This window comes from Pseudorca crassidens, chromosome 19, assembly GCF_039906515.1.
Source record: "Pseudorca crassidens isolate mPseCra1 chromosome 19, mPseCra1.hap1, whole genome shotgun sequence".
In the NCBI taxonomy this organism is placed as follows: Eukaryota; Metazoa; Chordata; class Mammalia; order Artiodactyla; family Delphinidae; genus Pseudorca; species Pseudorca crassidens.
The window spans coordinates 15473419-15488945 of NC_090314.1; the positions used below are offsets into that span (position 1 = coordinate 15473419).

The 15527-nt window shown below is 40.0% G+C and overlaps 1 protein-coding gene across 7 annotated transcripts in view; it reads left to right on the forward strand.

Moving 5' to 3' along the window:
• SMG6 (SMG6 nonsense mediated mRNA decay factor) overlaps positions 1-15527 on the forward strand; it is a 236544-nt gene that overhangs the window by 117611 nt on the left and 103406 nt on the right. For 6 of the 7 annotated variants that reach the window (XR_010937526.1, XM_067715952.1, XM_067715953.1 and 3 more), the window contains one exon: positions 1820-2021. Coding sequence is in view for 6 of the 7 variants with exons in the window: in XM_067715952.1 (XP_067572053.1) it covers positions 1820-2021 (202 nt within the window). In the remaining variant the exon portion in view is untranslated. Of the gene's footprint in view, positions 1-592; positions 1142-1819; positions 2022-15527 lie in introns of those variants that run through there. The other variant, XM_067715957.1, reaches the window with a different exon arrangement.

A 15527-nucleotide genomic window follows, 5' to 3' on the forward strand; every position in this document is an offset into this window, starting at 1 on the left:
TTTTTTCCATATTTAAACATTTCTGACAGCCAAGCTCAGCCGGGCCAAAAGATGGAGCTTTGTGAATGAGCCTGGTTGTCGGTGTCTGTGCAGGGAGAGGCTTTAGAAAACTCGTGTCCCTCCGGTGATGCTTCCCAAACATGTTCTTCTTCCTGGGCAAAGCCTGTGAGGCGAGTTACTTGTGCAGTACATGTGTGTTGATTATGTGCCGTCGTATGATTAATGGAGCTGTGTTCCGCCTGGTTCCCAGGACACTCTTGAAAACAAGATGTTTCATTTCATTGCCTTTTCCTAGTGCAGTGATTACAGTAAATAAACCAGGGCAGCCTCCTTCCACCTGGAGCCAGTCAAGGAGTCCCCACACCTCTGTCGCACTTTCTCCCCCAGCATCACCTTCAGTGCCCTGTCCCTTGAATGCCCTCTTCTCTGCCATCTCCCAAAGGCTCCCAGTCTCCAGGAGAAACACATTGCTTGGGTCTGAGGCCCCTCCCTAGCAGATCTGGCTCATGCGCAGTGACTCCTCTGGGAAGATTCCAGGATGTGGCTCGCTCTCACAGCTCTCTTCGCTTCTTGCCTCTTGCCTCTTGCCGCTCCACCTCTTGAGCGTAACTGTAAAGCTTTTCTTTGTTCTTCTATGCAGCTCACTCCTTCTAGAGTACAGCTTAGCATCCACAGGGCATTCCCTGTTCCAGAGTCCCTGGTTAAGGCCGTCTTCTGGAAAAGGGAGCCAAGTCTTGTACAGCCCAGGGCCTATGGATTTGGCAAGCCCTGGCTCTGACTGCAGTTTGGCTATTTGAGCTGCGTCCTGTGCAGACAAAAACGAAAGCTCTTCAGGATCGTTAGCACCCATCAAAGCAGGGATATGAACCACGGTAGATGTTTGACAAATGATGGTGACGGAGAAATGAACCTTCTTTTTCTCATTCTGCCCTGGAGTTTGAAATGAGGAGAGCTAGACTTTGGATTTTCAAGATGTGTTAGGTTCAACCAGGACTCGGTGATGTGCAATTAGGAATGAGCAGCCATCCCAGTTTGCCCAGGACTGAGGGGTTTCTGGTGACATGCGACTTTGGGTGCTAACATTGGGACAAATCCCAGGCAAACCAGAACAGCTGGTCACCCTATAGCTAACCTTCCACAGGTGAGGGAGAGGAGAGGGAGAGGGATGGCCAAGGCAGCACTGATACTGGTTTGTCGGCCGAAATGCATGGGAAGCCTTACCCTCCTGGGAAGATCTTGGCAGGCCAGGAATGTGGTTTTTCGTGGGTGTGTTTGATTGTTTTCCGACTTATATGTAGGAAGAGATTTCTGAAGCATTGTAGGGGACTGGGGTGGGAGGTAATAACCACATGACTCTTTGCCTGGTGTAACTGGCCCCTCTGGCTGTGTGGGAAGAGGGGAGATTGGCACTGTGTTGCTGTCTGTGTGGCATATACTTGGCTGGACAGGAGTAGGGGAATTCTGGGAGCTGCCTCAGGCACTGGTTGTCTTGAGTGTTTGAATAAGTGTCTCAGGCACACTGTCTGGAAAGGTGACAGGACCTGCATTAGGCAACTGATTCTCCTAAGTTCTTTTTCCTTTCTGGTTAGGATTAAAAACTCCCCCTAATCAATTTCAACTTTGCATAGATGGACACACACCCACCAGATTACTGCCACGGGCGCAATTTTGTATCCTAGCGTTTGGGGTTAGATTTCCTGACAGATGCCAGCCGCAGACAGCATAGTGCCACGAGTACCTCCCTGCCCGCAAGTGCTCAGAATACTTTAACTGGTCCCTCTTTAGAGCTGCTCTCCTTTTCTTACCATCTTTCTCACAGGGTTGCTGTGGACGTCTGGTCGATGCTGGCTGATTTCTGTAACATACTGACTGCAGTGAATCAGTCTGAGGTGCCACTGTACAAGGACCCGGACGATGACCTCACCCTCCTTATCCTGGAAGAGGATCGGCTTCTCTCGGGCTTTGTACCCTTGCTGGCTGCCCCTCAGGACCCCTGCTACGTGGAGAAAACCTCGGATAAGGTCAGCCCCAGGCCAAACATCCCTCCCCATTCACCCCTCCTCTTAATTCTCCAGACCTTTTTATTCTTGGGAAGTTTTCTGTGCAAACGGAACATGATTAAGTCATTGAGAAGGGTGTTAAGGGAAAATATCGACCTTTTAGCCGCTGACATCCAGCTCTGCGTCCTGAAAAAAAAAGCCCTCTCGACTTCCTTTGGTGTGTGTGTGCGCTCACTGGCATGTTGTATATACGATCATTTCCTCACTTGTTTAAATAGTGCAGCTTGTGTTGGCAGTGCTCTCACTCAGCTCCAAATGGTTTGCATCATGCTTAAAGCACCCTCCTTCCTCCCCCCTTTCATCCTTCCCCCCAGCCACAAAACTCTGCACTAGGAAAACAGCCAGGGCTTTTTCCCTTCTCTGAGGAGGAGAGTGATAAATAGGTGACTAGAGAGAAGCAGACACCATGTGTTAACTTACAAAAAAAGCTTTTAGGAGTATGAAGCATTCCCCGCTGCCTGGTTTCTATTTTTCTTCCTCCGAGGACTGTGTTTTAACCTGAACTTTTTCCTCGTCTGTCTGTTTATAGAAAACAAAGCCCATTGCCTGTTGCCCTGGTGGGGACTGTGGAGCTCGTAGTCTCTGCTTAACAGTTGGGTCTGTGGCCAGGTGTGGAGAGTAGAGCAGTCCATTCTGCTTCACATTCCTGTGCAGCGGTTGCTAGGCTGGGGAAGTCGTGCCCACAGACCCTGGGAGCAGGGTCTCCTGTGCCGAGCAGGGGAACTCAGTGACTGACCCCTCTGTGGAGCTGTTAGCATCACATCCCCTAGGGGAGAGCCTTTTGGTGGAGAGTCCACAAGTGGCTTCGCAGAAGAAAGTCTTTTGACCTAGATGAAGTATGTATAGAGGTGTAGGTAGTTGTTTTTTGTTTTTTTTTAATGTCAGATAGTAAAAACTAAATTCTAAGCATAAACTACCAATATAAGAGATTTTATGTTGAATATAAAATTTTTTTAACTCATTCTTAGTGAAAAAAGAATATATGTTCCTTGTAGACAAGTAAAAAGAAGAAAAACGTATCCACAATCGTTCTACCAACTGGTAACACAACTGTTATTTTTGCTAATTATATACAATCATATTTAACTTATGGTATAAACACACACTTTTTTTTTAACAAAAAAACGGGGTCATATTATACATGTTATTTATAATTTGCTTTTTTCATGTAGTATCTTTTAATGTATTCTTATTTGGAATCATTTTTGATGATCACTTAGTATTCTTTTCTGTGCCAAGATTTCTTTTTTTTTTTTTTTTTTTTGTGCCAAGATTTCTTTAACCAGTCTTTGCTTTATTGAACCAAGGGACTGTCCTGAATTTTTGAACTACTATAAACAGGTGATTCCTTATAGCAGAATTTTTTTCATATATTCCCTATGGTTACATTTCTAGACATTGACATATCAAAAGCTCATACTCTTTGGGTACATTTAATGGCTAATATTGGGAATGTGAGAACCTTTGTCTCTCAAAAGGAGTACTCATTTTATGCTTTTCCAATGAAAAGTTGGAATAAAATCCTGCTCTTCTAGTCTCAGAAGGGAATAATAATGGGGAGTTGTAGTGTGTGAGGCAGAGGACACCTAACAAAGTTCAGAATTTGTGGAAGATGTTCGGTTAGAAGAGTTGGAAGAGAAACTGGGTAGCCATGGCTTGGGCCAGGGGAATCCTAGTACATACTGTTTTTCTGTGATCACAGGGTGGTCTTGACACTGGAGGGTGCTTTTGGGAGTTGGTGATTGGGTCAGCTGTCTTTCAGTGCAGAACAAGGAAGGAGTCCTGTCCAGCTTTAGACTTGCTCAGCCCTGTTTTCTCATCAGCTCTCCCAGCTTTAGTGTTAGCATATGATACATGTGTATGGTACAGTATATGGTAGATACAATATGTGACCTGGCAGAAGAACACAGAGCCGGTGATCCATGCCCTCAGCCTGTGGTCGTGAACCACAGGCTGCCCGGGGCAGTCACAGCTCTTTGAGACTAAGGTGGGTCTCCACTTCAAGGACGGTGAAATAGGTGTGCCCAACACAACATCTCCCCCAAACATGGTCTTTCTTCAGTCTTCCCATCTCAGTAAATGGCAGCTTTGACTTTGGGGGTGCTCATGTCAAAATTCTTGGGGTTATTCTTGGCTCCTCTCTTCTTCTCACACCTCCATAACTAATCCGTCAGCAATCCAGCTCTTCCTTACCCTCAAAATAAACGCAAATGCAACTCTTTCTTACCACTACACCCTAGTTCAATTCAACAAAATGCCTTCTGACTGGTTTCTCTTATTCCTCCCTCCTCCTACTCTCCAGTCTGTTTTCAACACAGCCACTGGAATGATCTTTTTAAAACATCAATAAGATCATGTCACTTCTTTGTTCACGGTCTGATCCAGCTCCTGCTGCTTTCCTTGTGCCCAGTATGCCCTAGTCACATAGGCGTCCTTGCTGTTCCTCAGACAAGCCACACACTCGTGCCTCAGGGTCTTTGTACTTGCTCTCCTCTTAACCTGGAACACCCCGTCCCCAGATACCTGTGTGGCACTCTCACTGCCTTCTCAATGCCACCTTGTTGGAGAGGTCTTCCCTGGCTACCCTATATAAGATGTTACATGCCTTCCTTTTCCTTTTTCTCTGCTTTATTCTCCATGGCAGAGAAAAATAACACCTCTTGAATATCTAGCATGTATCAGTCCCAGGACGAGGTAATTCTGTCCAGTATTTCATTAAGTCCTCACAGTATGCCTGCCAAGTAGGTATTTGTACCTTCATTTTATAAAAGAGACAACTGAGGCTCAAGAGAGGAGTGAAGAATGATGGAAACATAGGAAACATCTCCATGGTTGACCTGGAAGATTAGTATGGATGTGTCCAGAGGGACTTTTTAGGAACTCTTGACCTTTTAGATATCTGAAGAAGATAGACATCTTCTCCAGCTTCTAGTGTTCACTACTAAGAAACGTAAAGTATCTCAAAGACTCTGTAGCAGCAACACGAGCCGTTTCACTGCTGGTGGAGATTAGTCACCATGTTTGGTCCAGCCTGGGTGCTCACTCAACAGGCATTCACTGAGCGGCCTGTATTACACACCTGCACACACAGGAGAAATCCAGACATACAAGGCAAACACCCTCCTAGTTTGGGAGACAACTTACGGCATATACAAAGATGTGAGAAGCAACCTAAGTTAATTTGAACCTATAGGAGGAACTCTTGAAATTTTGTGGAGTTGGTAGTTTCCCAATGAAGGCATTGCTCAAGGAGCACTGATTTGGCATTAACCTATCACTGTATTTCCCAAGCATGTTCCCCGAAACTCTAGTTTTATAGGTTCTTAATAGTTAGGTGAAAAAAAAGAGTTTCACAATCATGTAAGTTAGGGTAACACAATATTAGACAGAATCCATTACTGAAAGACTTCTTGGAGTTTTAATGTGGTGTACATTGCGAGGGGGATACCCTTTGCTATCTTTCCCAAACTTGCTTCACCCTTGATCTTTCTGATTTACTGAACATCTTACAGGATTAATATTCTGCCTGAAAGAAACAAACCATGGTAGAAAACCCAGGTATGGGATGAGTAAGAGGTTGCTGTTGGGATTATCCAAAAGTAAGATAAAGAGTACAGATTAGGGTAAAAGCAATAGAGTGGAGCTGGTTACATTTAGAGAGAAACATCACAGATGTTGAAAATTAGAGCCAACTAGGAGAAAGTGATCTTAGGTTCGTTGAGTGGCTGCTCGGCACCTAAATTCAGAGGTTAAGCAGCTTATCCAAGGTTATGTAGCTAAGTGAGGAAATACAGGATTAGAATCCTTGTCTGTATGACTTCAGAACATCATGTTCTTATGAATGGTTTGACATCTAGGATTTGCTTCAAAATAATGTGGGAAGGAAGGTAGACAGGAATGTAGATGGGAAAAAAAAGGCCAAATATTGATCATTATTAAATCTGAATAATGGGTACATGGAGTTTAGTATTCTCCTTTTGTATATATATGAAATTTTCCATAAGAACAAGTTTTAAAGGAATAAATAAATAAAACTCCATGTCCTTTCTGCTGCATTATACTTGAAAAAGTAATCAAACCATAATAAGAATAAATTTAAGATTTTGCAGTCAGTAATCATGTTCCACGCACTGTGCTAAGCTCTTTACACGTATTTCCTCATTGAAACCCCAGTAGCCCTATAGGCAGATAGGAGAAGTGATAAAAAGAAAACTGTTTTAGGAGAAAGATGTTAAGTTCATGTTATATGTTAGTCAGTATCAAAAAAGCTTAATTGTCATCTTCAAAATAAATGCATGTGATTGTATAGCTATAGGTGGTACTGAACAAGGACTTATTTAGTGATAGGCTGTGTCTTTCCTTAGGCTCTAAAGTTACCATTTAATGATAAGCAAAACGTTGATGTCATAAATAGATGTAAGCAATCCTCATTCTAGCATCCCCAGGAAGATTAATCCGTGTGATCTCCTTTGTTTTCCTTCCCATATCATCTGATCAAGAACTAAGTGAAGAACTTTCCAACAAGCTAATGCCGGGGCTACCCTTTGGCTTGATTAGGGAATAAATTATAGGTCATATTATATGGTGATGTTATAAGTCTCACGATCACATCCCATTCATTCTTACAGTAATCTTTGCTTTCTATCTGGATGTAGGATCCCAGGAAGCTTTGCCATTAATAAAATATGTAATTGAGGTTAAAGATGAGGTTTAAATTGTCCAACTTTTTTTTTTTTTTTTTTTTGGCTGCGTTGGGTCTTCGTTGCTGTGCGCGGGGCTTTCTCTAGTTGCGGCGAGTGGGGGCTACTCTTCGTTGCAGTGCACGGGCTTCTCACTGCAGTGGCTTCTCTTGTTGTGGATCACGGGCTCTAGGCGCGCGGGCTTCAGTAGTTGTGGCTCACAGGCTCTAGAGCTCAGGCTCAGTAGTTGTGGCGTGTGGGCTTAGTTGCTCTGCGGCATGTGGGATCTTCCCAGACCAGGGCTCGAACCCACGTCCCTTGCATTGGCAGGAGGATTCTTAACCACTGCACCTAAATTGTCCAGCTTTTGAAACTAGTGGCCTGTCTGTCTGTTAAATGATATTTTTGGCATGTTTGTTGTGCACATAATTACTCCCAAATATTTTAAATAGAAAATATAGAAAAGCACAAGAAAATAAAAATCACCTACAAACTACCACCTAAAATTAGCTGGTGTTAAGGTTTCATATATGTCCTTTCAGTCTTTTCCCCGCCCCCATGCTTATATGTGTGTACTTATTCTTTTCCTTTCATAAAATTGGGACCATACAGTATATGCTTTGTTCTTGTTTTATGTTTTTTAAACACCCTTGTTTTTATACACACACACATACGTATATACATACATACATATATAGTTTGGGGGGAAATGTTGCCTTTGTTTTTTGGTGGTCTGGAAAATATTAATTTTAAGTGCTACCAGTGACTAATTTTTTGAAAAACATACATAATCTTCTATTCTCAAAGTATCAACATCAAGAGTGAAAGGGGAAAAAAAAACCAAACAATTGACTATCCCATATTTAAGATGTGAAAATTAGGACTGTTTACAATATGTATTTTCTTTTCACACAGTTGCATTTTGTTTCTAAATTTACAATCGTTATTTAGAATTAATTTTATAGTGTTTTCAGTGTTCAATTTTCACCGTTTTTGTCTTTTTATTCTATGCTTTCCCATTCTTCTGTTCTTTACTTTGATTCATCTGTTATTCAGATGCAACATTGTAGAATTTTTTTCAGCAAAGATAACATGGAGGCTTTTTAAAAATGAAGGTGATTTTTGTGAAATACTGTAGTAATATACATACTCAAGCAAAAGGGTCAAACAGTTCAAAAAAATATATAGTCAAAGTCACCCTCTAGGGATAGCCATTGTTAACAATTTGATATTTATCTTTTTAGACCACTTCTATGCCCATTGAAACATATTTATAAACATATATACATATATGATCAAAATGATAGTGCGATATATGTTCTCTTCCTTACTTTGTTCTTTTCACTAAACAGTATATCGAGGACATTCTTCATGACTACTTTTTGAACACTTGTGTTTTGAAAGTGTTCTTATTTTGCCCTTGCACATGAATGGCCACTTAGCTTAGGTCAACTTCTTTCCCCTTTAAAACAATAGCTATTATTCCATTGCATTAATGGTTAGGAAAAATTGGAGAAAAGTCTGGTTTTTCTTCCTTTGTAGGTAAACTTTTTTTTTTTTCATACAGCACGGGTAACTTACAACTCTTTAAATCTTGAATTTCCAGTTGAGGATTTGTTTAGATGTTGGGCTCTGTACTTTAATTTTTCATGGCACATAATGAGCTCTTTAAATAAGCGGATGCAGTTCTATCTTTAGATCAGAAAAGTTTTCATCTCCCATGTCTTTGATTGCTAATGTTTGTTCTTTTCTTCAGTAATTTCTTTTCTCCTAAAATGTATATTAGACCTTTGTTCTTTGTACTGTACATATTTTTCTGTCATCATTTTAATCCCTTTTTGCTTTGCCTCTAATCTCGGAAGGTTTCTCAAGTTTTTCCTGTCTTTAATTGGTTCAGATTTTTATAGTGCTGATTCTACTCTTTACTGCTTCTAATTCAGTTCTTAAGTCTGCTGTTGCATTATTCGTTGCCTTACGTTATTTCCCTATCTTATCCTGTAATGTTTATATTTTTGCCTGCCTTTTACCAAGGTCTCCTTTATCTGTTTTGTTCTATCATTTATTTTTTAGCATACTTCACAGAATCTATGATTTTAAAAATCCAGTTGTAAGAGTAAAGCAGATACTGTCTCCTTCAGCTAACATTTCCCCCCCAAGTATTCTCTATTTCTCTCTTTCTTTGCATGCTCTGTTCCCTTTTTTATCTTGCAGACTCTTTTCATAGGCCCCCACTTGTATTTCTACAATCTGATTCTGGCCTTTTATATTTCTTTGAACCAAGAAAGGTTTACTCAGTTCTGATATTTTCTCCACAACAGGTTAGGTAGATTCTCACTGGATGCCTTCTTTACCTACAAATATCATTTAGAATCCCCTTCTCAAGTCTAAAACTGGTTGATATATGTTTGTATTACCAAGTCACCACCCTGAAGCAGCTGGGGAGGAGGCCAGGTGGTGTGCATTCTCAACATATGAATTTATTTTCTACATTTTCTTTCCTGTATATAATGGAGCTACTGTACCAGAATGAGTATCCCATGTCCAGTTTCTGTTTCACATAAATGATATAGCAATTTCTGACCTTCCCGGAGCTGTGGCCTACCATGTCAAGAAGAACTTCCACCCTCCGGCCACTTCCCACTTACATTTACTTGGGCCTCTCTGAACTGCTGATTGTGATTGGTACTGATTTGTAGCAGTGAAGTCTTCCAAGCGGTGTTCTGCATCTGCCCCCATACCCTCACATTTTGTGATAGGCAGAATAATGCCCTCCCCTAAAGATGGTCCACATCTTATTCCCCAAATTCTGTTAAATAAGTTACGTTACAAGGCAAGAGGGCCTTTGCAGATGTGTTTAAGTTAAGGATACTGAGACGGGAAGATGACCCCGGATTATCCAGGTGGTTTAACGTAATCACGAAGGTCCTTGCAAGGAGGCAGGGGTGTCAGGGTCAGAAGAGGGAAATGTGGTGATGGAACCAGAAGTCCCAGGGAGAGAGAGAGAGATTTGGAAATAGTATGCTGCTGGCCTTGAAGATGGAGGAAGGGACCATGAGCCAAGGAGTGCAGGTGGCCTCTAGACACTAGAAAAGGCAAGGAAACAGATTTTCCCATGGAGCCTCCAGAAAGAGCACAGCCCTGCCAACATCTTGAGTTTAGAACTTCTGATCTCTCAGACTGTAGAATAATAAATTGTTTTGTTTTAAGTCATTAAATTTGTGGTATTTTGTTACAGCAGCAATAGGAAACTAATTGACCCTTCCAAACTGGAGAATTTTGCCAGGCTTTTCATGGTTTCTTCTCTTGCTGCTTTCTTTTTCTTTTTTAACCTTTTTAATTATGAAATATACGTATGGAAATATGTAAAACAAAAAGACTCATCACAAAGGGAGCAACTGTATTACCACCAAGCATGTCAAGAAATAGAGATAAGGGTGATTAATTACCAGTTTCATTCAGCTTATGCTGAAGGTTCTAACCAGTACAGTAAGATAAGATAAAGTACTAAAAAGACGATTGGAAAGGGAAAAAAATAAAGCTATCTTTAATTGCAAATAATGTGATTCATATGTAGAAAATAAGGATAAATTATTCAGATTAATAAGTGAGTTTAGCAAAGTTGCTGGATATAAAGTCAGTATACAAAAATCAATTCCACATCTACATACTAACATCAAGCAAAATGAAAATTTTTTTCTTTTAAGTTGCTTTCTTAGGAAGGGAAGCTGTGAATTGGCTCTTAATGACCTGTTTCCAGCTATCCTCTATCCATCTGGCAGTAATTCTTTATGGTTTACGGCAGATGGATGGCATTTTCCCATTTAATAGCTATTGACTGCTATGCGTCAGGAGCTATTCTAGATTCCGCGGCCCTTGCTGTGAACACAGTAGACAAAGGAGGCATCATGGGGTGTGGGGGATATACTCTGTGTATTCAGTTTGGTCACTTCATTTGGGATTTTGGAAGTAGAGTTATTTAACTCAGAAATGTATGCTTTTTAAGGTTGTTTTTTTTTTTTTTTTTACTATAAAAGTCTTTGTATTACAAAATAGATGTTCATTTAAAGAAATATTAGAAAAATCAGTATTAGCAATAAGGAAAATGAAAGATTCCTTGATTTTTCTATCTTCTATCCTGGCTGGAGAGAAGGATGGACAGATAGATATAAGTGAAGTTTTTTGCTTTTTAACAGAAATAGAATAAAACTGTGTATACTGTTTTGTAATCTACCTTGTTCACTTAGCAATGAATATATCCTGAATATATTTCCATGTTCACTCACAGTGTGAATTTTAATGGCTGCATTATATTAACATGTATGGGCATACCATAATATTTTTAGTCCTTAATCATTAGGCATTTTAGAAAGTTACTGACTTTTCACTTTTATAAATGATGCCATCTCAGGCAATCTTTACATATCTATTTTATCAGTTCGAAAGGCAGATTTCTGAGTGGAATTACTAGGTCAAAGAGGGTATGCAGGTTTTTAAGCCTTTTGATAGTTAATGTCAAATTGCCCTCCCGAAAAAGTTACAGCTGTTTAAACTGCAGAATATCATATCTGTTATCTATCATCCTCACTAATCATGACTAGTTTGACTTTTTTGTAACTTTGCCAAAGATGGGCAAAAAACTGGCATCTCATTATTTTGATTTTCATACTTTGATTACTGATAAGGTTGGTTTTTTTTTTAAGTATTATGCTTACTAATTATATGTATCGGTGACACATTTTATAAATTACCTTATGTTCTTTGCCTATTTTACCATTAGAATGCTTATCCATTTTTTTTCTTAATGATTTGTAAAAGCTTTATGAATAACTTTTGAACTTTCTTTGATTACCCTTGTACAAGAGATGTTTTATTTTTATACTGAATGAGATAAGAACTTTTGGAAACTTGGAAGGGAGAGCACTCTATTTTTTAGGCAATAAGACATGTATGTTCCTTCGTCACACCATGCTGGATAAGATCTTTTGTTTTCAACTTCTGAATTAGTTTCTCCTTCTTGCACTTCCCTCTCTATCAGTCTGTAGATATCTAAGGAAAAATTGTTTCCAGCCAGATATTTAGAAATGAACTATAAGCTGTATTTATTTCCTTCTCTATTTTGCCTGTTTAATCAAAGGAGCCTTTGATATTGGTATAAACTTAGTAAAAGATATACAGTGTTTTGAAAAGTCCTCTGGTTTTATATCTCAAAAAATACTCTTTTTTTTTTTCTTTTCTTTTTGCTTCTTCTCACTTTAGGTGCAGAAATACTTTGATGGGCCACTTTGTTTGATGACTCATTTCACCAGTGGCCCTTTGGCACTGATCATTTGTATTGTATATTTCTCTCTGTCTACTCATTGTTGCCCTCCCTCACCTTTTTTGTGAGCTGTCTCTCACCTCTTTACTAATTGTATATAAATTTTATAGAATTGCTAATTACCGCTTCCATTTACTTCAGTCCCTTCAGATTATATCAGTTACTGCCTAATTTATCAATCTGATTCCCCAAATGGGCACTGTTGACTCAGTCACCTTAGGCCCATGCTATGGATAGTTCAAGGACTAGGTGTTCTTTTTATTCTAGGATATTGATTCTCACACTTAGCATTCATCAAAACCACCTGGAGGGCTTGTTAAACTTGCTCGGCCCCATCCCCAAGAGTTTCTGATTAGTTAGGAGAAGGAGAGACTGAAAAATTGGATTTCTAATAGGTTCCCAGGTGATGCCAATGGTCTGGGTTTCACACTCCAAGAACTACTGTGTTTTAGGAATTTGGTGGCTGTTGCGGCCATTAGGCAAAGATTTTGGTCGAGGTAAAAATATCATCTCTGGTATAAGTAGGCTTCCTAATTCTATCTTTAACTCTGGAATGTAGAGCATATTACCTGACAGTTCATATACTTTGCCTTCCTGTTGCCATATAGTTTTCTGAGGTCTTCAGAAGTTATATTCAGAATGCTAGAAATACATTTATCCTGAATATGTATGAAAAGTCACATGTCTGGCTCTCCTTTCCCAAGAGGACCCAGAGCAAAACAGCTGACTTTTAGTGAGTGCTTATCACGTGCTAGGCACTGGATTATTTTGGTTTGTCTTTTGTTTGTTTGTTAATTGAAGTATAGTTGATTTACAATGTAGTGTTAGATTCTGGTGGCTAGGCACTGTTTTAATGCTTTATATTATTTCATTTAAGTTTCACAAAAGCCCTACGGGACTTTGACTATTAGGAAGAACTTGCCCAGGCTGACACAGCTAAGAATTAAGGAATCAAATCCAAGTCTAGGACACACACACTTTTTCTTAAATTTATTTATTTATTTATGCTTGCACTGGGTCTTCGTTGCTGCATGCGGGCTTTTTTCTAGGCTTCATGGCGTGTGGGACCTTCCCAGACCAGGGATCGAACCCGTGACCCCTGCATTAGCAGGTGGATTCTTAACCACTGCGCCACCAGGGGAGCCCCTAGGGCACACACTCTTAATTGAATATAAGTACAGTAGTAGAGTGGTTGAACAAACACACTGCCCAGTACATACTTCCCGTTCTCTTCTCAACTTTGACAGTTCTTCTGTTTTCACTGGGAGCTTGATTCCTCACCAGGAGCTTGGGAACTATTGATCTGGTTTAGGGAGATCATCTGATCTCCCATAATAGTTCCTGAGGATGAACAAAGAAGTAAAAGTTCATATGAGGGGAATGGGTGCTCAGATTGAATTTTCCTGCTGCTTTCTCTCTGGGTTGGATGGTCTTCAAATCTTTGAATGCCTTGGGTCCAAAGATACCTGAGTGTGTAGAATATGAATCTTTGAAAAGACAACTTGATTTATTTTTTGGCAAACCCTTGAGACTGCTCTAAGAGGCACTGAATATATGCACTGGATGAGCTACACTGTTTTGGAAGTGTATTCAAGGGCAAAAAAAATCTAAGAGTGGGGGCTTCCCTGGTGGTGCAGTGCTTGAGAATCTGCCTGCCAGCTCAGGGGACACGGGTTCGAGCCCTGGTCCGGGAAGATCCCACATGCCACGGAGTAACTAACCCGTGCGCCACAACTACTGAGCCCACGTGCTGCAACTACTGAAGCCCATGCGCCTAGAGCCCCTGCTCTGCAACAAGAGAAGCCACCGCAGTGAGAAGCTCATGCACCACAACATAGAGTAGCCTCCTCTCACCGCAACTAGAGAAAGCCCACACACAGCAACGAAGACCCAACACAGCCAAAAAAAAAAAAAAAAAAATCTAAGAGTAGTGGTAGTGCAACCTCTAAGGACCAGAAGATCAAGACAGTGCCCTGGATTCCAAGCTTTGCAGGCAGGATTGCTTACAGATGAACAGTGACGCTTAGAGTTGGCTGATGGGGATAACTCACGCATAAAAACCTGAAAGTCAGCGGTGTAAGTATGCCTGCCTATCTACATACATCCACAGAAGTAATCTTCGGCTCAAGACTTAATAAATATGGGCTACAATGAAAAATTAAAATTGAAATTGATAAAGGAAAGATGTATGATACTTAGAGAAAAATCCTCGATATTGACATAAACTTCTGCCTCAGAACTTCCTGTCCCACCCTTTTTAATTTTCTTTACTAATGTAGTCCTTCATATCTGTAAAATAATATGTATTTTTACTTCATAATTTTAGATATGTGAAGAAAATAATTTTATTTAAAGTTCATACCATCACTTTTATTAATTTATTGATATGTAACCTACATACAACGAAATCATACATATGAATGCACTGATGTATGTATGCACCTGTGTAAGAACCACCCCAATCAAGATACAAAATATTTCCATCTCCCCCAGATATTCCCAAATGCCTCTTTGCAGTTAATCTCCCTCATCCACTCCCCACCCCCGGCAAGCAGGCATCTGTTTATTCTCATTATAGATTAGTTTTATATGTTCTAGAATTTCATATAAGTGGAATCATACATTTATGTTTTGTTCTTCCACTCAGCATAATTTCTGTGAGATTGATCCATGTTGTTATGTTTTTCCAGCAGTTCATTACCTTTTAGTAATTAATAGTATTCCATCGTATGGATATATCTCAGTCTGTTTATGCATCCACTTGATCATGGCCATTTGGGTTGTTTATATCTTTTAGGTGTTATGAATAAAGATGCTGTAAACATTAATGTACAGTCTTTTGTGGACAAATGTTTTCATTTCTTTGGGGTAAATTGCTAGAAATAGAATTTTCAGTTATATGATAATTATATGTCTGACTTTAAGGAAACTACCAAACTATTTTCCAAAGTGATTGCACCGTTATACTCCCACTAGCAATGTATGAGAGTTCCAGTTGCTTCACATCTTTGCCAATATTTGGTATTTCTAGTTTTTATGATTTTAGCCATTCTAGTGTATCTCATTTTAATTTTAATTGGCATTTTCCTAACTAATAATGAGCATCTTTTCGTGTGTTTATCAGCAATTCATAGATCCTCATTTGGGAAGTGTCCAAATCTGTTGCCCATTTTTAATTAATTTATTTTTATTAAAAAATTTTACTTTATTTTAATTTAATTAATTATTTATTTTGGTTGACCCAGGCCTTAGTTGTGGCCAGCAGGCTCCTTAGTTGCAGCTCACTGGCTCCTTTAGTTGTGGCACGTGTGCTCCTTAGTTGCAGCTCGCAGACTCCTTAGTTGTGGCATGCGAACTCTTAATTGCGGCATGCATGTGGGATCTAGTTCCCTGACCAAGGATCGAACCCACATCTCCTGCATTGGAAGGCGGATTCTTAACCACTGTGCCACTGGGGAAGTCCCGCCCATT